The 20947-nt window shown below is 40.1% G+C and overlaps 2 protein-coding genes across 2 annotated transcripts; both read right to left on the bottom strand.

Annotated features, from left to right (window-relative positions):
- Positions 1 to 790: 790 nt before the first annotated feature.
- Positions 791 to 11486, bottom strand: capn9 (calpain 9). Its single transcript, XM_040004161.1, has 20 exons — positions 11213 to 11486; positions 10301 to 10370; positions 10092 to 10210; positions 9270 to 9403; positions 8929 to 9097; positions 8740 to 8823; positions 8322 to 8407; positions 7642 to 7719; positions 6933 to 7093; positions 6582 to 6736; positions 5767 to 5975; positions 5541 to 5577; positions 5373 to 5453; positions 4669 to 4726; positions 3214 to 3278; positions 2871 to 2939; positions 2694 to 2772; positions 2218 to 2334; positions 2041 to 2099; positions 791 to 1799 (listed from the first exon to the last, which is right to left on the bottom strand). Exons 1-20 carry the CDS (start codon positions 11384 to 11386, stop codon positions 1773 to 1775), a joined length of 2031 nt encoding a protein of 676 aa, XP_039860095.1. The 5' UTR covers positions 11387 to 11486; the 3' UTR covers positions 791 to 1772.
- Positions 11487 to 13766: 2280 nt separating this feature from the next.
- taf5l (TAF5-like RNA polymerase II, p300/CBP-associated factor (PCAF)-associated factor) lies at positions 13767 to 20943 on the bottom strand. Its single transcript, XM_040004224.1, has 5 exons — positions 20633 to 20943; positions 20018 to 20159; positions 19400 to 19504; positions 18073 to 18833; positions 13767 to 16846 (listed from the first exon to the last, which is right to left on the bottom strand). The coding sequence occupies exons 2-5, from the start codon at positions 20154 to 20156 to the stop codon at positions 16049 to 16051; spliced, it is 1803 nt and encodes a 600-aa protein (XP_039860158.1). The 5' UTR covers positions 20157 to 20159; positions 20633 to 20943; the 3' UTR covers positions 13767 to 16048.
- Positions 20944 to 20947: the final 4 nt, after the last annotated feature.

The raw sequence follows: 20947 nt of genomic DNA, 5'->3' as shown, positions 1-20947 counted from the left end.
GTGACTGTTTGGTTGGTGTGACCACACCTTCATTCAGTTCTACACGTACAGTTTGAGTCGTTGCGAAAGAATCCAAACAACACAAGAACTGAAAGCTGTCACTCCACTGTCACAATATCTCACACAAAAGAAGTAATGTCTACTTTTTAGTAGAAAAAAAAGAAAATGTCTCATGTAAGCACTTAACATCACAGAGCACGGAGTGTTTTGCAGTTTTCTTTTTTGTTTGGTGTCTTTAAGAAAAGACAGAGAAACCTTGGCTAGATCCAGTCTCTGTGCACCAGGAGGTGACATTCCACTTTCCCGGAAATTGCTTTGATACAAGAATAGCAGTGCAAACATTTTTGTTTTAGATCACTCTGATATTTTTCCATGTCTTATGTTAAACATTACTGGTTGTCAATCAGCAATTTTTGTCTTTCAAAACTTATCTCTACCCAATTTACACTCCAGGTATTTTTTACAGTGATTTTCTTGTGTTAAGTCTTTATTATATTGATCAGTTTGGTGGTTCTCTCTTCAGTGTTAAAGTAAAAAACAAGCACATTTTGTGTCCTGAATAAAATGTTGGAATGTTTTAATTTGAAAACTAAATGATCAGTGTGTATGTTTAATTGTAGTTTTCCATGTGACGTCATAGAACAAGCTTGCCACGTAATCCTGCACTAAATATCAACAGCTATTTGTATAAATCTATTTTATCAAATTACTAATGCAACAATGCTAAAGTCCACAAAAACAAGTAGGCCCAAAATCTGGCTTGAATAGTCCTCCAAAGAAATTCATGAAAGAGAAAACACAAAAACCAAGTTTTATTTTAAAATGATTCCCACTCAAGCAGGGAGCAATAAACCAACAGAAAATAAACCAATACTTTGTCCAAAAGCTTAAGTCAACAAAATTTAGTTCAAGCACTATGACAAAGCATGCTGCAAATGAAAGTTTCTGCTTTTGCTATCCGTGAAGTCATTCATGTGCAAATTACATTCTGCTGATGTGAACCGATCTGATTCATTACATTTTTACAGGGGTGGAACCCAGTGATGGCCTTCCTGTAACAGCTAATTTTCAAGTTTAGGCACAGACAGGTTCGTTCATTAATAGCTGCAGTTAGCCTTTTTCACTTTTTATCATAATTAAGATAAGATGCAATCAGCTAACAGAAAAAGGGCCTTAAAAAAATACTCAAATTTTTAAGATTTCTTTGGTGTCACAGCAAAAGGAAATTGACAGTTAATTTGAGTTTTTTATGTAAACAAAAACAGGACGCATGCATAAAGGCACTCATGTTGCTGCCACAGTGAAGTGAAGTTGTTAGTCAAGACAGTCTGTTGCATGTGATTGCCTTGAAAGTGAGTGTAAGAGGGTCAGTTGCTCCTTTAATTTTTTAGTTTTCTCAAAACTACTAAAAGTCAGACTGATTTGCACAAGCAAAATTCGACTGGACGAGTGTGAGATTGATGCAGACTTGCCAGGCAAACACTCTCGTGCACTTGGCTGCTTTACAGACCCAGCTGTTAAAATCCTACATTTGAGCTCACAGACTCGTACCATGTCAGAGGCAGTGAATACCTACAGATGGACCCATGACCAAAATTATAAACCACTCCCATTCAAAAACATTTGAGCTCAGACAGTGTTTTCACATTACATTTCAAATAATAATAATAGCACAGAATCTGAATCATGGCGAAGTTTAATATTCACAACATTGCTCTTAAAGATGATCTGCTGCGTTTTGTTCCTCCGCTGGTATCCGTTTCAGTTCCTCCTCATACGTTCATCGACAACATCAGGAACTGTGAAGCAAAGAGGGAAAATTGCAGTCAATGTTAAGACGACCGGCAAAAGCATGAAGGCTGTGAATGCTACATCCTAAATCTGGTTAGTTATTGGGAGATAAAGGAAGCATAAAATGTCTGACAGCCTGACTGTCACGGACCTGGATAAACAGACGCATCAGGTATGTGAGGTACAGTACAGTAGAAGATCCAGTAGAAAAAAACTCAGGATTCACGTTTGGCGTGTTTGTGGTTTTACCTGCATGATGTTCATTTGCACTCGTCCCCTGTTGAATTTGTCCAGAGCCTGGAAAACTCCTGGATAAAAAAACACAGCAAGAAGTCTTCTCTCTGATCTTTATGTATTTTTGTACTTATTGTGATCCTTGTTTCCCAAAATGTAAAGCGATCTTTTAACATAGTGTTTTGTACATACTGAACATGTTCTCCAGACGGACAATGCAGGTGAGGTAGTCATCAAAGTCAATTTCGTAGTTCTCGTCAGCAAACCTCAGCCCCACCAGCTGCAGGAGCTGGTTGTTCAGTTGCATGCCTGCATTGGCGGAAAAGCAGCAGTTATCTATGAAACTTTGATGTTCAGATAAAAAAGATTTAGACTCAACTTACCAGAGACTCAGGACAGGCATTCTTATTAGATGTAGTGTTAATATTCATTAAAATCATTATTGTAATGTTTGCAGTGTTATAATTACTGCTTTGATTTAACTGGCACTTCACTAATCCCCTCAGAGATATTTACACTGGCAGATTTCAGCAGAAAGCCAGTATCATCAATAAGGACCACTCACACCCTCAACACTCGTTTTTTCCCTTCCCTCTGGTAAACACTACAGGTCCATCAGGTGAGAGAGAGAGAGAGAGAAAGAGAAAGACGGGCTTGGGAACTCTCACCTGCGGCTTTGAGAGCGCCACGAAGCTCATAAGATGACATCTTTCCTGACCGGTCCGTGTCAAAGGATAGAAAGAGCATCTGTAGCAACGGACGTTTGTGGTTAATAGTCTGAGCAACAAAGAAAAGTGCTCCTCCAACATTTCATTTACAGTTTTTCAATATAAATCAACACCTACAATCCACTTCTTCAATTTTTCCCAGAAGACCTTAAACTCTTGGAACTCTATCTTTCCCGTGTTGTCCACCTGGTTTACTGTGTCAAGAAAAAAACCTAAGAAGCATTGTGGAAAATAGCTTACCAACAAAACCTTCTTTCTATCACATATAAACAAACACACACAAAATATCAGCAAAAAATATTCGATAACTTTGTCTTGTGATGGAATATGGACATGCTGGCATAAGTATCACTATTTTAGTAAAGCACCCATTAGGGCAAACAAAGTACGCATGGCTTAATGCGACAACTTATGTAACACAATGACAAGCATAGAATGAGTCAGTAACTTGAAAGGATACATCCATAAGATTGATGATACTGTGACAGGTGCTGAGACTCAGGCCATCAAATTTGATCTCTTTTCCTGAAGATAAAGGATTAAAGTGGTAGTGATACAAAAAGCATGGCTATATGTAATAATGCAACACAAAATCCGAAGTTTATGAATCATCTCTGACCATTAATATAAGGCATCAAGATGTGAGGAGAAAATGTATACACTACACAAAAGATAAAGTATTTTGCTATGTGATACTGACCTCAGGTGTTTTAAATGTATTTAGTTCAGTCTTCAAATGATGTTTAACATATTTACAACAGTGTGCCTTGTTATTGTGTTGTTTTTGAAAGTTTTTTAGTTGCTATTAAGCCACTAAAACTTAACAGCAACATAAAAGTTATTTATTTTTGCCACAGTATGTAATCTTACTTGTGACACTTTGATTCTTGTGTTGGCAAAATCCAATGTAGGCTGATCAACCTCTCCTTTAGATATCGCCCTAAAACAATCTGTAGGAAGGAAATTGGCTTTTTCTGCTTGCTTTTCTTAAATAAAAAAAACTCTTAGTATTAGCTTCACATGGTCATGGTTCTGGGTCATTTGACACAGCCTTTTGAGTTTATGGTGTTTTGTGATTTCTTTGTATTATAATGCTTTAGTTTCCTATTTAGTATTGAATAAGTCCTGGTCTGCTCTGTTTAATATTTATGTAATATTTCTCTTTTCCCGTCACTGTCTCATCCCTGTGTCTCCTGTCTCGTTCTCTACGGATGTTTCCTTGGTTATGTCTTTGTCTCCCCTTCCTGTTTACATGTTTCCCTCCTTGTGTTTCGTTACATGTCTCCCTGTCTGCCAGGTGCGTTCATGTGTGTTGTCCATAGCTGTCATATGCTCTGGATTTGCTCCTCACTTATGTCTGTGTCTCGCCTCCTGTTTCTTCTCTGTCCCCATGTCAAGTCCACGCGCTTAGTCTCTATGTTTCCTGTTTTATTTTGATAGTCTCATGTTCCATGTTCAGTGTGTTTAGTTTTGCTTCCCCTGTGGCATCATGTTCATTTGTATCAGCTGTGTTCCCCATGTGTTTGTTTTTTATGTCTTGTGTTCCAGGAATCGATGCATCTCAAGTCTAGGTTTCAAGTTCAGTGTGTTTTCATGTTTAATGTTAACTTTCTTTGCCCTTTGTTTTGTGTTTTTCTACCGGCCCTATTAAATGACTATCTGTTAAAATGAAGTTCTGTTCCACGCGTCTGCTTTTGGGTCCACACCTCATCTCCATACAGTCTGCATCCGCGGACTGTGACACACATTCTAGGAGAAATTACCTGTACGTCTGACTTTTAACAAATATCAGGCGAAGAAGTTAAGCTTCAAACATCACAAATGTAGAACTTAATTGCAGGAGATATGATGACTGCATGAAATGCAGAAAATGGACTGAAAAGTAAACAAAAACCAGAAACTTTCATTCACTTACTTCTGCTGAGAACACCATTCAGCATCTCCTGAAGCTCTCTGACAGAAATGGCCTGATCCTGTAAAAATTACAAAGTGGAAGAGATCAGGGAATTCTGACTAAAGAAAATTGCAAAAATAAAAATAAAATGAACGAATAAATGAATAAATACCATGATGGATGCAGAAACAGAAATAATCATCATTTGCAGATCTGAGCTTCTTGCCACATATATAACCAGCTCTTTTATGTAATATGTAATTTTTTCATTAAAAATAGATGTTGATAAATAAATCAAGTAAAGCTCATAAAATTGTTATAATTTAGGTTTTTTGTTGTTTTTCTGCAACATTCATACTGCAGAAAAATCATCATTATTCTTCTTTCTTTTTAAGCAGCTGGCCTTTAATTGTGGTTTGGAGCTACGCATATTGTTTATTGTGGGTATTTCTTCACAACAGCTGTGCACTTAGTGTACTGTAAAACTAAAACAATGAAGGCTCAAAATTTCATTTCAAAATTCCAGAAATGGTAAAAAAATATTTGTGGAATCATAACAACTTGAAGCACTTTAATTATTTAATTCGTTTTCATTGTAAAAAGGTGAAACTTGATTTGAAAATGTACAAACTAGACAAACTTGCTCTTACAAAAACACTACTCATCTGTACAAATGAAGGATGCTGTAAACACTGTTACCCCAAAGCCGAAGATGCTTTTCTTACCGAGCCAGCCAGCTGTTCAAACAGCCTTCTGAGGCCTTTCTCCTCCTTTGTCTCCTCCTCTGGAGGGCTGGGCATGGGTGGCTGATGGAAACAACACAGGCTCAGTATAAACACATTCAGCTGCTTGATTGACTGAACAGGTAATTGGGCTTCTGGTTATCTACTTACGTCTGGCAGGTCGGCATCAACTTTGCTTCCCATCTCTCTGTGAAGAAAAGGCATAGTGTAACAGTTAGTGTAAGGGTTGAAATGAAATGAAACCCCCCAAATTTTGTTTAATCAGGTTATTAAATAATTATTCCTTGATACCCAAAAGTTTTCTTTAGGTTTGATATTGCTTTAACTTTTTGTTTGCTCTTTTAGTTTCGCTCCAGAACCAGAGCTGCACACTCACAAAGCTTCAGCCTTTGTCTCAGAGAAGACACGAATAAGAAAGTCAGCCTCGTGGTGGGGCTGGAAAGTGGTGGGAACCAGCAGGTAGTTTCCAGGAGGCAGCGTGAAGCGTTCTGCCACCTCCCGCATGTTGATGTAGGTTCTGCTGCGTGCCTTGGATCCATTGTAACGGAAGAAGTCTTTCCCCACATGGTCCTCGCCCTCTGGAGCCTGAACAAATCGGGAGAAAAGACATTAAATTAAATTTGTAAGTAAATTTGTAACAAAAGAAGAAAGTAAGTAAATATGAAGGAGCGAGACAGAAGTGCAAGGCTGACCTTTTAAAAATATAACATATTTTGAAATGCAAAGAAACTATATCACTAATAAAAAAGACACATCCGTTTTACCAATGTCCCCAAACTTTTTATCACTAAGAACTTCTTTAGCAGATGGTGCTCATCCAGTGAGTTTGTGTCCGAATGGACATTTCTGGTGCATTTTTAAGGCTGTGCCTTCTCTTCATTGTCTCGTAACTCTATCTTCTTGTGAAGAGATATGAAATGCTTAAACACATTTATATTGGACAGAAGAAATACATTACTGTAATATTTAACATGTGCAGAAAAAAGTCGGAAGTTTTTGCTAATATTATTGCTCATCTACAAATATCTGTTTCTTTGACTCAGTTTATGGCTCCTTTAAACTAATGCCGAGACTAAGTCTTTCAGAAAGGGGCTAGTAAATGTGTTCTGCAAGGACCAGCACTCCGCCCCATGCTATTTATGATAACATAAAAAATGGTTAAAGTGCACAGTCTACAGTGTTTTTCCAGACCTCATACACAGCAAAGCCAATGGTCTCCAGGTCCAGGCCTTCTTTTCGCAGTTTTCGTCTGTTCTTTTGCATCAGCGCGATGACCACACTGCAAGTATTATCACCATCAGCATCGTTCAGCAAAAGCTTGAACTGAGGGTTGCTCCAAAATGTGTCTGCAGATTAGAAATGTAGAACTTTTTGAGAGAGCAGTTTGAGATAGAAATGCCAACTGAATCCTGCATTTAAACCAGTTCATGTCAAAATATAAATACCAAAAAAGGAAAATCCAATGAAATCTCTAAGTATGCCTGACGCTTTGCTGAATTTGTTTGTCTGAAAATTTTTGATTTGTAGATGTATTGATCTCACCAATGTAGTTCCTGCAGCCTCCAGCAGTGGAACCCCGAATCCAGTTTCCCTCAAACACATTGACTGCCCACTGATGTTTTGTGTCCTCAGTCAGGGAGTCAGGACTCATGTTGCAAATCTCCACTTTGTCATAGTTCCTCTTGAAGTCCTCAAATTCCATCCTGGAGTTGCAAACAGCAACAACATTGTCACTCCTAAACTAGCACAGCTAGTGTGTGTGAATTTTGGAAAAATTCATCCATCTAATCATTAGCAAGGCTTAAAGTTAGGACCACGGGCTCTTTAACTGGGCGACAATAAAGTCTGTAGCTGATAGCTGGAATTGGCAGAGATTAGCTGGCTCAGCCCAAGAACAGGCAAACTTGATACAGCGAGGCGGCAACCAGGATTTGAGCCAAAAACATTCTTGCTGTGAAGTAATAGTGCTAAGTATTGCACAAGAGTGTGAAATTGTATAGTTTAAAAAAAAGCCTGGCTGAAGTTTGTCAACAATGCCTGAAACTCATTTACGTTAATTTACTAATTTGTCCAAGTCAGAGAAACATGAAAAGCTATGGCAGTTCATTTTTGCCATTTTGTTTCATTCCACTGCTACATTCATATACTACATATGCAAAAATATTACACGACAATGTGAAGAACAATTTGGAGACTGCTAAACATATTACACATCTTAATCTGTAGTTTGAAATTTATTATGTGGACTCACCAGAATTCACCATCATCTGCTGAATTCTGCATTATGCGATTTTTTTCTGCACTGTCGATATAATTCCACTCTCTGGAACTGAAAAAAACCCCCAGAGGATCTGTTACAACGTTAATCAGAGAAAAAGTACCACAATCAAAATGAAAACTATTCAATTTTCTTTGGACAATTATTTTCCCTTAAATCTGTTGAAGATCAAACGTGGAGTTACTGAAATTGTCTAAATGTGAAATCTGGGAAAGTTTCAGATATTTGAATAATATTATTATGTCTGTTCTCTTCCTGCTACAACTAGTCTTAAGAGGTTCCAATGGCCCTTTGGCACCTGAGCGTCTCAGGGGTACCCGGGGTGTAATTACCGCTTTTTGTGGCCAAGTCAATGATGATTGCATAACTTGGAACACAGAATGACTGAATGAATATGAAAACAGAAACCAAACATGTAAAACATCTGCATATAGACACAACTTTTTTTTACTGTTCAATAATAGGCTGCAGCGGTCGGACTGTGAACCGTATTCAAAGTAACAAATATATTGTTTGACTATAGACTAGAGATAAACTACGAGGACGACTCTCACGCACAGACTCTTCAAGGAGACCTGCTTTTCACGTGGAAGAATGAACTTTAGACAATATGTGTAGTTTCAAGGTCAAAATAAAGTTTTCTTTATTCTTACTTATCACTCCAGGCACCGTTCCACTCAACCTGTCCCCAGGGGTTTCTAATCCGGACCAACTTCACCTTCTGACCTCTGGCATTCACCTAAAAACCCAAAAACAATATTCTGTGACTACATTGTTGAAAAGTATATGTTCTACCGTTTTTAAGTCTGGCTTTTTATTTAGATTTAAACTTAAATGTAATTAATGTGTCTTTGTAGGATTTTAGTTGTTGTTTTTATTTTTTTAACGCCATTGTGTTTAAGGTCATTTTTTAAAGATCGAAGTTTCATATTTACAGATGTACAGTTGCATCTTTTAACAAGTATTACAATTACCTGAGTCTGTAAACTTCTAATTACGATTATTCAGCAACAAGTGGCTCCCCCTCATTATTCTTACATCTGCTGCTGAGACTGTTACTGAGACTTTTACCTCTTCTACACCTGTGATGGAGTATGCATGTCCTTTCACCAGGCCTGTGGAAGTCTTGGCCTCTGACTCTGCAGAGCTAGTGATCTGAAGAAAACCAAAGCATGCAGAGAGAGTTAAAACACAGCAACTGAGCTGATATGTTGAGTAAACCTCATGGGCAAAAATTAAAAATTAGATTGTTTATTTTACATCAATAGAGCATCCCATCATTGAGCCTCGGTCCAGGGCTTTCTTCATGATATTGAACAGGTCTCCTGGAGCAGCCTTGGTCTCATACATTTCACCCACGCCACCAGTAAAATCCTCCATGGCCTCCATTGTGCTGCCACCCTTCAGGGATTCATAGCTGCCGTTCAATCTAAAATAAACGAAAGAAAAAAATGTCCTAGTGTTTCAGTGCAATCTAATTTAATTGTGTTTATACAGTGTTTCTTTAAATAACCTCTTGTCACATGTTTAACATGCATGTGACAAGACGAATGGAAAGATAAAAGACAGACAAAATATTAAGAGGAAGTAAGTGATGTTACTTGGCGTAGGCTTTCTCCAGCAGCGCACTCCAGAACTCATTGCTGGAGGCCGAGTGGAGCATGATGAGTTGATTTCTCACTGTTGGCAGTCTGTCGTCCACAACCACATCGAGCCATTTGTTGTGGTTCCAGAACTGAGGGACCATCAGAGAACATGTTACAGTGTAGCTAACAGAGGAACCGGTGAGTTTACTGCCTACACCGACTTCACACAAAGTGAAGACAATGTTTGATTACTTAAAATAATCTCACTTGTAAATCTGTTTCTGTTTGACTGAAATGTGTTTTTTGCTTGCAACACAGTATAAAATGTAAAAAAGACATAAACATTTTACTCTTTCATGAATAATATGAGCTCATTTTGCATCTGACTGTTGGGGTTGGGACTGAGGCAACAAAAGGCTTGAACAGTAACGGTACTGAAAAAGACATCTGGAGGAACATGGTGGAACCCATTCTTTTGAACGGGTTGGGCACTGCATCTTTTTTCCAATACACCCGCCTGCTTAAAATGTACTGCAAATACACTACAGGCTGTGTTTTAACACATTATTGACTGAACATTTTGCCAAATGATCAATCAGTCAAAAAGTGTTGAACTTTATGTTTTCTGGCGTTCTTTTAATGTCATCGGCCTCTTTTGTTGCAAGTTCTGGAGTCGCTGAAACAACAATTTTTAAAAGAACATTCAAATGCATGACGCTTCTTTAAACGTGCTGTCATCCTGGTTCTTTTTATCCCTTATGTGTTTGCTTATTCCAGGAAATATTGCAGTGTGTAAACATCTTTGTATAGTCTGTTATTATGATCAGAGAATCCTACCTGGAAGTGAAAGATACCAGCATATCTCTGATTAAATTCCTGGTCAGGTGGGACAACTCGGGCCAGGGCTTCTTTTTTCATAGTCAACGAAGCAACGGCTGCCAGGAGCCAGCAGTCCCCTGTGGAAATAAACAAGTGCCACGTTAATAAAACCGTGAAATATGTGAATATTCAAGATTTAAAAGTAGTTAAGTAACTTGAATACCAACCGAGCTGTCCTTGGCAAATGTCTGTTCTGTCTGCGCCATCTAAGATGAACTTTGGGTTTTTGCATATCTCCTGTTGAAGGGTCACAAAACAGGAAAACAAACTGGTCGGTTTATTTTTTAAATGACACGGGAGACCGGTGTGTTTGATAGGTGTGTTCACATTCCAAACATATTAATCGGCTGGTATCCCAGTCAGTGCGCACAAAATACACAGCACACAAAGCACACACCCAGGACAGAAATGTGTAGTAACTGTAACGAGCATGAGCTGTGAGTTCGACAGGTTGCTTAAATCGGGTCAGCTCTGTAGGCGTGTTAACAGGTAAAGATTTTGGAGCTGAAGTGTACGATAAGAAACAGTACCCCAAAAAATGAACGAGAACATGACATAGTTTGAAGCCAAAAACTCATGAAATTGTACATAAATGTCTCAACATTAAGTTGATCAGCAAAAGCAAACCTCTCACACGACGTTGGAGCAGCTGCAAACCAGCCCACTCCACTTTTACTTCAGAAAAGTTGGCTCAGAGTGGCACAAACTCCTGCTGCACTCAGCTATATTTACACAGCTCACCTGCAGAACTGGTTTTGCTGCTATAACTACAAGTATTTCATGACTTGGTTTAGGTTCAGAGTAATAAAAACAGAGTTTTGATCAACTTTCACTTTTTGAATGGAATCATTTCAGTAATTTGTCGTCTAATGTTTTCAGCGCCTTTGCAGTCACATGGACGGCTGTGGACATGCAGTTCGTGTAGTTAATGTAGATGTATTTGAATAGTAAACATGCACTTTTTAAGGGTATGAAAAAATCACCAGATAATCGTTAGATGAAACATACTGAAGTCACTCAGTATTTTGAAATTCATGAACAGCACATGTGCATCTAACAGATTTCAAGTGCTTACATACCGTGGGCCTCTTCCATTCAATGTGGACAGGAACTTTCTCGCTGAAGAAGAGAGAGGAGTCCTTGGCAGGGAAATCTGGATCCTCAAACAGGACTCCCTTCATGAGACATTCATGTCTCAGCTGCTCAAAGGATTTCCCATCTGACTGTGTGTTCTCCGCCTGGCTTGTGGACATCTTCTCTTTTGGGAAGAATCTCGGCGAGTGGAGGAGAAGCAGGTGAGGTGACGCGTGATGGAGTGCTGCTGAGTGTTTGATGCAGAGACAAGTCTGACAGGTGGGTAGGGCTGGAAGGTCCACACCCTCCAGACGGAAACTGGTTTGTCCTCCTGCGGCAGTCAACCTCACCCCTCGTGGCTCACACTGTGCCGTCTGTTCTCTTTATCTATTTCTCTTTTTTAAGAATTGGCCTGCCAAACACTGGGAGAAGTTATTCTTGATTATTTTTGCTGGGACTGATAGCAATGATCTTTGCCTAGCATCTAACTGGGATCTGTTAGACTTGTAGAACCAAACAGAGGGAAACTGCTGATTTTTCCATTAAACTTTCACAGTGTTGAAAAATCAATCAACTTAAATCAAATTTGTGTCTGCTGGGACTTTCATAAGGAAATTACTTGGCCTGGATGTACTAGCGCAACATGGCTTTCACGTGGAAACAGAGAGAGACAAATATTTTTTTAAGTGGGCAGGGCTGAGACCACAACTGATGCCTGTGGTGTTTTTTTTTTTCTGTGACAAATCATTGAAGGACAAATGGTCACCCCTATCATTTATTTACGCCTAACAAGCTTTTTATGGGTTCTCAACTGAAAAAAATAACTACAATTCAACTAAATTGTTGATAATGCTCGAATGTCACACCACAGATTCCAAGTAAAGCAAAAGAAATAATTAAATAATGCAGAGCAACCACTGAGTGATCGACAGTCTGTATCAGCCTCAGTGTCTTGTCATTTCATGTCTCTGGCCACTGTAACAGGTTTAGAGATCAAAGATCTATCTGTCCCTCCCTTTTTCTCTGAGCAGTGCAGACAGATTTAGGGTGTGCCAGCATAGTATCTGCACCACCCTGACCCACAGCAGTGACACTTCACACTGTCAGGTATGACATCCACATTCCTGTCCCACAGTCACAGGATTCCTCTCATAGCTGAAGAAGAACTTGCACTGAGCTGTACTCTTTTGGGTTACTATTTAATTAATGTACTTGTGACCTTAATTACACAAATAAAAATATGGGTGATGTAGTTTTGCAGCATCCTCTACCTTCTCTTTGTCTAACTCCATCAGCTGTACTTGGTTGTATTACTTCAAAAAAGTAGCAGTAAGAGGTACAGTTGCTATTTAGGCCAAGATTTACAAGAACAGAAGCATCAAACATATGTGGTAAACCTTAGTAAGAAAAAGTAGAATATTGGTCATTGTTAATATCTTTTAGTGGGGTCTGACTTCTCTTCTCTGAATAATGTAAATTTAATGTCAGAATATTTCAGCATTTGCTCTGCCCTCTGCTGTCATCCTTACATTCACCTGCAGCTCAGGCGGCAGAGCAGGTCAGCTGCTAATCAGAAGGTTGGCAGTTTGATCACTGGCTGCTCCAGTCTGCATGGGCCTTGGGCAAGATACTGACCCCAAGTTGCTCTCCAGTGTATTGGAGTGCGAAAATGTGTAAAGCAATGAAGCATAAAAAATTGTGGTTGTGTGGATGAGACACATTAGCATGCTTTGACTGCTAGACTGTAGAAAAGTGCTCTAAGAACCAGTCCACCTGCCGTTTACCCAGTTTTGGTGCACAAGTTAATTCACCTTTTATCACAGTAGCTATGACAAATATAAGCGAGCCAGTGTAGGTTTCATGTGCATCTACACATACATATGTGTAGATCAGGGGTGGCCAACTCCAGGCCTCGAGGGCCGGTGTCCTGCAGGTTTTAGATGTGTCCTTGATCCATCACAGCTGATTTAAAGGCTAAATGACCTCCTCAACATCTCTTGAAGTTCTCCAGAGGCCTGGTAACGAACGAATCATTTGATTCAGGTGTGGTGAACCAGGGTGTTATCTAAAACCTGCAGGACAGCAGCTCTCGAGGCCTGGAGTTGGCCACCCCTGGTGTAGATGCACGTTTGTATGTGCATGTGGATATGTGCGAGATATGTGCGAGATATGTGCATTCGCTTGTTTTTGTTATGTGGATTTCTCCTAAATGAAGCACGGTGCATTTTAAAATGTGCTATACAAATAAAATTAGCATTTCTATCGTAGTGTGCAGCCTTCGCACCAATACAGAAACATGTGAAATGTTTAAATACAGCTATTAACGCAGCCAGTAAAATAGAAAGGACCAGCACTTTATAAATTTCAGTTGTCAGGTGATCAAGGATGACTGGGATGACGCTAATTGAACTGGAATTCTGAGGTTTTTATAATAAAGTATAATATGTGCTTAAGTACTCAGAAAGCTAAGGATTATGGTTGGATTCTTATATGACGTATTACTTTTCAGTGTCCTTCATTGTTCATCAACATGATACAACAAAAAAGGAATGAAATCTAACATTGTTAAAAAGAAATTATTTCTTGTTTTGGACTACAAAAGGAAACAGAAAGCTTGGTGACCACCAAAAGAAAAGTTCCAGGCTGGATTTATGAATAACACATCAAACCCTAACCAGCCTTTATATGAAATAACCCAGGCATGTGTGTATTACCAGGAAGGCCCCCCAAAACTTACAAAAATAATGTCTATTTATAATTTTTATGAATTGCACAGTTAGAATTTTTTTTTTCAAAAAATAAACAAACCAAAAAAACAGCCTTCAAAGCTTAGAAATGAGAGTTTTTACTCCCACAGCTACAGCGGGCACTCAGACACGACCTGCTGCTGTAGAACAAGAAAAGAATCACGTTTTTCTGCTGTTAATTCAAAACAACTTGCTTCTCCCTGAAGAACCTTTAAAACGTAACAATCTTTAAACTTGATAGGATTTATAAATGTCTACCAGCAGTCCAAAAGCCAAACATGATATCAGTTCCATATCTCATTTCACAACTGAACAGTGGAAACAAAAACAAATATAACAGTTATTCCATTAGCAACATAGCTACCAACCAGTGATGGACGTGTGAGCCAAACAGAACACTAAACGATGTGCTGGAGACGACCTTTAACAGTCCACAATCAGTCCAGTCTCTGCTGCCAACAAGGAGCAATATTAGGTGATTATGTTGAGTGGCTTCAGGATGGTGACATCAAATCTCTTTAACCTAATACATCTTAGAAGCAATAGTTGCCCTCAGTGTAGATAGACCTAGATTAGTTAGGAAAGTTATTAGCAGGAGGCCTGATAGTCATTTACTGGAAGCATCCACCTACATGTTAAAACACACCGAGCAACATTATCTTTGTAACGATCATTTTGTCAATATTGAGCACATCAACACAAATAAATCAGCAGACTTCTCATCTTCCTAAATCAGGTAATGAGACAGTTGTGAGAGGACATGAACACAGGTTAGTTTCCTTTAAAAAAATACTACAATTACTGTGGACATTAAACTTTCTGAATTAAGACAAAAATTCAGAACAAAACTACCATCTGAAAAGAACTACACTCTGTGAGCATGTGCAAATAAATTTCACTGTCACCTATGGTGCAAGGCGCTTTATAGCCAGCTACCCCAACTTATTTTGGTCCCATGTATGCACCTCAGTATACCAGACTCTATATACTAAGTGCATGCCTGTGTAAAAAAAGCTTTAATACCTTCAAAGACACTGATACAGTTACTGCACTGAAGACAAACTTGGCAGGAGGTGGATCTATTCAATGCTCTTCTGATGACCATTTACTTGAATTACAACGTGGATTCGACTGAACTGAAATCCATTTTACTGAACAAAGGTACGCTATGATGAGTGTAAAGAATCTGTGCCAAATGGCCATGTGAAGTAACATGGATTCAATTAGTGATAAAGAAAATGTGGATATATATACACTTTTGTTTGGTCCTTATTTTCACTAAATTTTACACATTCATTTTCATTTCTGGTTGTCAGAGTATTCAGTCACTGCATTTAATTTTGTCAAAGATCTTCAGCAATTTCCACATCGCCCTCAGACCTGAATGCTCTTCTTAAAAAATGTAATTAATTTGGTTAAAATGTAACAAATGCACAGCTGCACTGAGACCACACAGAGTGGTTTTCTTCTTCTTATTTGCAGTAACAGCATTTTGCTTTGTATATTCTTTACAAATAAATAATATCTGCCCTATCCCTTTTGACTACAGAAGGTAGCATTTGGTTCATTTTGTGAAGAGTCAAAATCCACATCAAACACCAGAAGCAGAGCTTGAATTAGCAGTGAAAGCTGATAAAGAATTGTGACAGATGGGGTTTGGGTTTAGGCTTTGTCTCGCTGCCTAACCCAAAGAAAGCCCGGCAATGTTGAACGCACTTTATTGTACACGTCTCAGGTTTGAAATATTCAAGTTTCCTTTTGGGATAAAGCTGCCTGATAGTGTCAGTTATTCCAACAGTAACAATATTTCCTGAATTTACATCACAACAGAAAAACAGAACTTAACAATTTTTAGATCATCAGTTAAACAAGAAACTGGGAGATTCTTCAATATTGACATATCGTGAATTCACTTTGGTAATTTATTTCTTTATTTCCAAAAAAAAAAAAAAAAAAAAAAAAAGCCAGTTCATGAAGAATGAAATTTGAAGGACAGAAAACAAAAACATGTATCTCAGGATTTGGCTCCTGAGTTTCAGACACAGGGAAACATTCAGCTCTCGCCCAAAAGAGCACCAGATGTGACGGCTACATCTACTGCTCTGCTTTCTCTTGTGCGGTTCCCGTCACCAGCAGCAAGTTGCAGGCCATAAACTGGACATTGAGCACGTTGCTGGTGTTTCCAGTGTACATTCCCACCAATTCGCTGGACGAGCTGTCAGCTGACGTCCCACCGTGTGAGTTGCGGATGTCCCACACCCGCACTGAGTTGTCCATAGATGAAGATGCCACTAGGCTGCTGTCCGGACTGAAGGACAGGCTGGTGACACTATCTGTGTGTCCCCTTAGGTCTTTGAACAAAGTCCCAGATGCCAAATCCCACAGCTTCACCCGCTGGTCTTCACCAGCCGACGCCAAGTACTTGCCATTCGGTGAGAAAGCGAGTGACAGCACAGGGCCACGGTGGCCTGTGAAAAGGCGAACAGACGCCCCCTGCTGGGTGCTCCAGAGTCGCACAGTCTTGTCTGTGGAACCGGTGGCTAAATAGTTGGAGTTCGGGTGGAATTTCACACAGTCAACATCAGAAAGATGCCCTGCATAGAGCCTCAGTGGGTATGTCCGGGAGAACGTCCAGAGACGGGCGGTGCGATCGTGAGAGCAACTGGCAAAGTAAAGGCTGCAGGGGCTGACGTCCACATCCCATACTGGGTAGACGTGCCCCTGGTAGAGCACCGTGTTGGTGAAGCTGCCCAGGTCCCAGTAGCGGATGGTTGTGTCCTCAGAGCACGAGAGCAAGCCGGAGCTGTCTGTGAGGAAGGCGGTACGAAATACTGGGCCACTGTGACCTCGCAGCGTCTTTATCTCACTGCCTGAGCTGTCCTCTTCATCTACCTTGGAAGAAATGATGAAAGATTACATAATTATACTTGATTTTGTTCCTCTGCAGCTTAATCTAAAAATAATGTACAGCATTTATTTTTACATTAAAAATCTAAATTTGCTAAATAATTTAATCTTTAACTCTGCAGGTCTTTTTAAATCAGAGCCACCATCTACAAATGAGACCCATCTCATTGCTAGAGATCGGAATTGGATGATTTTCAGTGCACCCCACCACAACAATGTTTCTAAAAACAAACCTAATCAGACAGTGACATCACCATCGCCCAGATAAATGTGGACATTTTAAAAGGAGCTGAAGTGGCTAAAGTTAAAGCTATCCAGTGCGTAGAGGCCGCCATAGGCTAGCAACCTTTGTATGTGCCAGCAAAGGAAAAACAAAAACAAAATTCAAAGCAGTTATGAGTTCAGTTAAAAAAAAAAAGGTCCCTGTTGTCTAATGAATTTATAAATATACTGAAAAATAAACTATATAAAGCTGTTGCTCCTCCTTTTGTTTGGCAAGGTAAAACTCATTTTAGCATTTCTACCTCCTTCCAGTAGCAAAGCACTTGGTTTCAGATGTTTCAGTGAAAGAAGATCTAACTAACTCCAGCTTTGGAGAACAATATTTGGGACAATATTTTCTTCTGATATAATATTTGTTAAGTATTTGCATTGAAGACAAACTAAATTGTTTGTATCTGCTGTGATTTATGGTTCATAGAAAGAAAATCAATAACAGCAGGTTACACATTTTAACTTAGCAAATTGCAATTGGTTCAGCTCTGCTCACTACATCTTCCCTTACACACCTTTGACATACCTCTCTACCTGCTCCACCCTGCCTCCACTCTTTTCTTCACCTCTCGTGTCTGTTGCTTTGGAAGGTTGCCCTCAGATATTTAAACTCATGTACTCATGTCAACGTCCACTCCTTGTGCTTTCCAACATCTTCCTCTCATTCACATACATGTAATTTTATTTGCACCTCTTCCATCTGCACCCTACTCTCACTACAGATCATAATGTCATCTGCAAACATCATAGCCTGTCCATCACCACTATAAACAAGACTTCACCACTGTGTCTCTGTTCTCATGACAACCTTTGTCTTGTCCTCAGGATTATTTTCTCAGAGTTTGTACACCAAAAGAAACACATGCAAATTTTAAAAAAAGAAAAAGAAGATATGGAAACAATTAAGGTGAAGACTTCTCATAACAATGTCTACTTACTTCCTCCTCCAGTACGTCACATGCCAGGTGGATGTGTGACACATCAGCCTGATGGGGTCTGGCCTTGAGTTTTCTGGCACGGAGGCTCCACAGCTTTACCGTGGAAGTGTCAAATCCACCGGCCAGCAACCGACTGTCAGCCGAGACCTCAGCAGTGTTCAGCATCTGCTCCGTGTGGTGGAAGGCGTAAAAACAGACAGTGGTGAGTGACGGTGGTCCCTCGCGGACTTTCTTGACGCAGTCCTGCAGAGCCTCGAGGGCTGCCTCATTCTGTGGGATCCCTGCTGGGACCTCCACCCCATCACCACTCTCTGTTCCATCCACTCCGGCCCAGGAGGAGGTGGAGTTTGGAGCAGCTGCCGACCCGCCAGCAGCTCCATAGAGCTGGTAATCTGTCCGCCTCGAGGCACTGACCTCCAGCTGCAGGTGTGTACTGAGGATCCTACAGAGGGCGCTGTTGTCCTCACTCTGCAGGTAACGCAGCAGGTAGCCGTAGGCTGGCTCCGTCAGGTGAACCACATATTTGTGCTCTAAGAAAGCATTCAGCTTGGGGTTGGTCACAATGTCTTGTGCACTGAGGACATGGCGGAGCTGCTCTATGATGGTACGCTGCTCACTGTCCTGAAGAAAGGCGCCATGAAAACGACTGTAAAAACCATCCACAGCCCCCTTCAGTCCAAAGCGCACCATGTCCAGGTGGAGGTAGACGAAGAGTGGATAGAGGACACTGCTCACCTCTTTTGCCCAGGATATGTCTGCTTCTATTTAGTAGAAAAAAAATATGTATATTTTTTAGGCTTTTGTAATCAATAACAACAAAGGTTAACAATATCGTAACACAGTTCCATCATCTCATTCTCGATATCCATGTGGAGCTGTTTGTATAAGCCAATAATAATCCATTTTGTTATTCATGCCCTTTCAAAAAATGTAAACGAATAAATAAATACGAACATAAATGTATGAAAGACAAATGTTAAACCCAGTTTGTAATCCATGTTTCTCTCTTAACAGTCAGGACAAAACAATGTGGACTCGCACAAAAACAGCTTAAGAAATGTTGACAAAATGAAAAAATATCAGCCCTGGATGGTCAATAATACAAAAGCACAATTGTCAGAGAAAATAAAAATATTTAAAACTGCAGCAATATGTCATCTTTCAGAAAGAAGCCCCAGTCGTCCACAACCTTTGTCTCTTTCTGCTGTTTAGGATGCAGCTTTACCACTACCTAAAAAACGTGGAGCCGAGGCATAAACTTTGGGAACAAATACAATTATAGATGTGCAAGTCTAGACTCATCCACTCAGTGATGTAGAGCTCATACCTGACAGGAAGGCGCGGAGCTTGGAATACTGAATCTCATACTGCTGTGGGTCATACTGGCATGGTGCAGCAGAAACGACATTGGAACATCCTGACTCCGTCTGCACTGCTCAGACATAGAGAAAGAAGAAACCAGGAAAACTGTTAATTACATAGAATATTGCCAGTCAAAGGGTCAAATACATTACACTGCATTATGAAAATAGATTATTTATCTTAACCAATTATCCTAGGGACACAGGTGAGCTAGAACCTATCCCAGCTGTCTTATGGTACACCTTAGAAAGGTCACGAGTTTAACAAAGGTTAAAACAAAACAAACAAACCAAGACAAAAAACACAGTCTCACAATCACTTAGAATCACCAGTTACCTAACACATGTCTCTGCACTGTGGAATTAAACCCAAGCAGGCCCATGGAGAGCATGGAAACTCCATATAGACAGCTCTAGGCTCTACAAGGTTCAAGCCCAAAACCAAATCCATGTTGCACTGAGGCGGCAGTGCTCATTTTTGCAGTGAAGTGGTGTTTTCGTGTGATCAGTCTTTTCTCTTAACTATGTGGCTGTGCGATCTATTAATTAGGCTGGAATCATCATCATCATCATCATCATCTTACCCGTGAGACTTGCAGCCATTTCTTCGGGGGACTGGTAGAGCTTGGCTCCTTTCAGGGAGCCGTCAGTGTCCACATACTGCCTCCTCTTCAGGTACTGAGCCACGGCATACTGGATCTGCTCAGTGCGAATCCGCTTCATGACCTTACGAGCACAAGCTACAGTGTCAGACACCTGGCACTTTTCACAGCACCTTCTCTCGCTCATCCACCCAACAAGTCGGAAGCATATAGTAACTGTTTTCGTGCTCACAACGGACTACAAAATACGATACATGTCTGTGACTACTAAAAATTCTCATTCATCATCTCCATGGTCAAATTAAACTTCTTGAGCACAGCATCACCTAGTAGCTAATTACATAGCAAAGCAACGCTGGCGTGTTTACGTTACCAGCATTACAAAGGGCCCAGCTAGCACAATAAAGATACGTGCCAACTAACGTGAAAGTCAGCAAAGAACTAGGCATGCAGTGTAAAGCTGTCAAGTTTCGATAGTAGAGGAGGATGCTTACACCAAGCTAACTGGCTAACTTCCTAATGCTAGAAGTGGGCCTGGCCGCTAAACTTTTAGCGGGATTAATGCCTTACCATCATTATTTGGACATTGCTACTTACTGCATAACGTGTTGCTGTCCGCCTTCAGTTACTGTGTCCAAAACGACCGCTTTTAACGCATCACTGTATCTGGCTATAACTACTATATCAACGTCGTTCGCTGCCGCTCCATCGTGGTTATCCAACCCTGTCAGACTCCATCAAATCATGCTAGCTAAAGCAGCTAAGCTAGCTGGCCGCTCTCATCTTTAATCAGCAATTCTAGGTGTCGTTAATCTACTGCTTTCGCCTGGCTCCCGTTAGTTTCAAGCTCAAGGCTAAATCTATAGATAACAGATTTCCTGAGAAGAAGAAAAAATCTTAGAACACAGTTAT

This window comes from Simochromis diagramma, unplaced genomic scaffold, assembly GCF_900408965.1.
Source record: "Simochromis diagramma unplaced genomic scaffold, fSimDia1.1 OVJJ01000565.1, whole genome shotgun sequence".
In the NCBI taxonomy this organism is placed as follows: domain Eukaryota; kingdom Metazoa; phylum Chordata; class Actinopteri; order Cichliformes; family Cichlidae; genus Simochromis; species Simochromis diagramma.
The sequence above is the reverse complement of the archived record's forward strand: the minus strand, read 5'-3'. Positions and strand labels throughout refer to the sequence as shown.

Bases quoted from the DNA above. Each gene is read 5' to 3' on its own strand.
- capn9 (XM_040004161.1), bottom strand. From the start codon at position 11,386: ATGTCCACAAGCCAGGCGGAGAACACACAGTCAGATGGGAAATCCTTT. The intron at 6,737-6,932 runs GTGAGATCAATA...TCTAATCTGCAG, and splicing joins AGGCTGCAGGAACTACATTG to ACACATTTTGGAGCAACCCT. The intron at 3,279-4,668 runs GTAAGTGAATGA...CTTTATCTTCAG, and splicing joins GAATGGTGTTCTCAGCAGAA to GAAAAGAGATCAAATTTGAT.
- taf5l (XM_040004224.1), bottom strand. From the start codon at position 20,156: ATGAAGCGGATTCGCACTGAGCAGATCCAGTATGCCGTGGCTCAGTAC. The intron at 19,505-20,017 runs GTAAGATGATGA...ATGTCTGAGCAG, and splicing joins AATGGCTGCAAGTCTCACGG to TGCAGACGGAGTCAGGATGT. The intron at 18,834-19,399 runs GTATGAGCTCTA...TCTACTAAATAG, and splicing joins GCTCCGCGCCTTCCTGTCAG to AAGCAGACATATCCTGGGCA.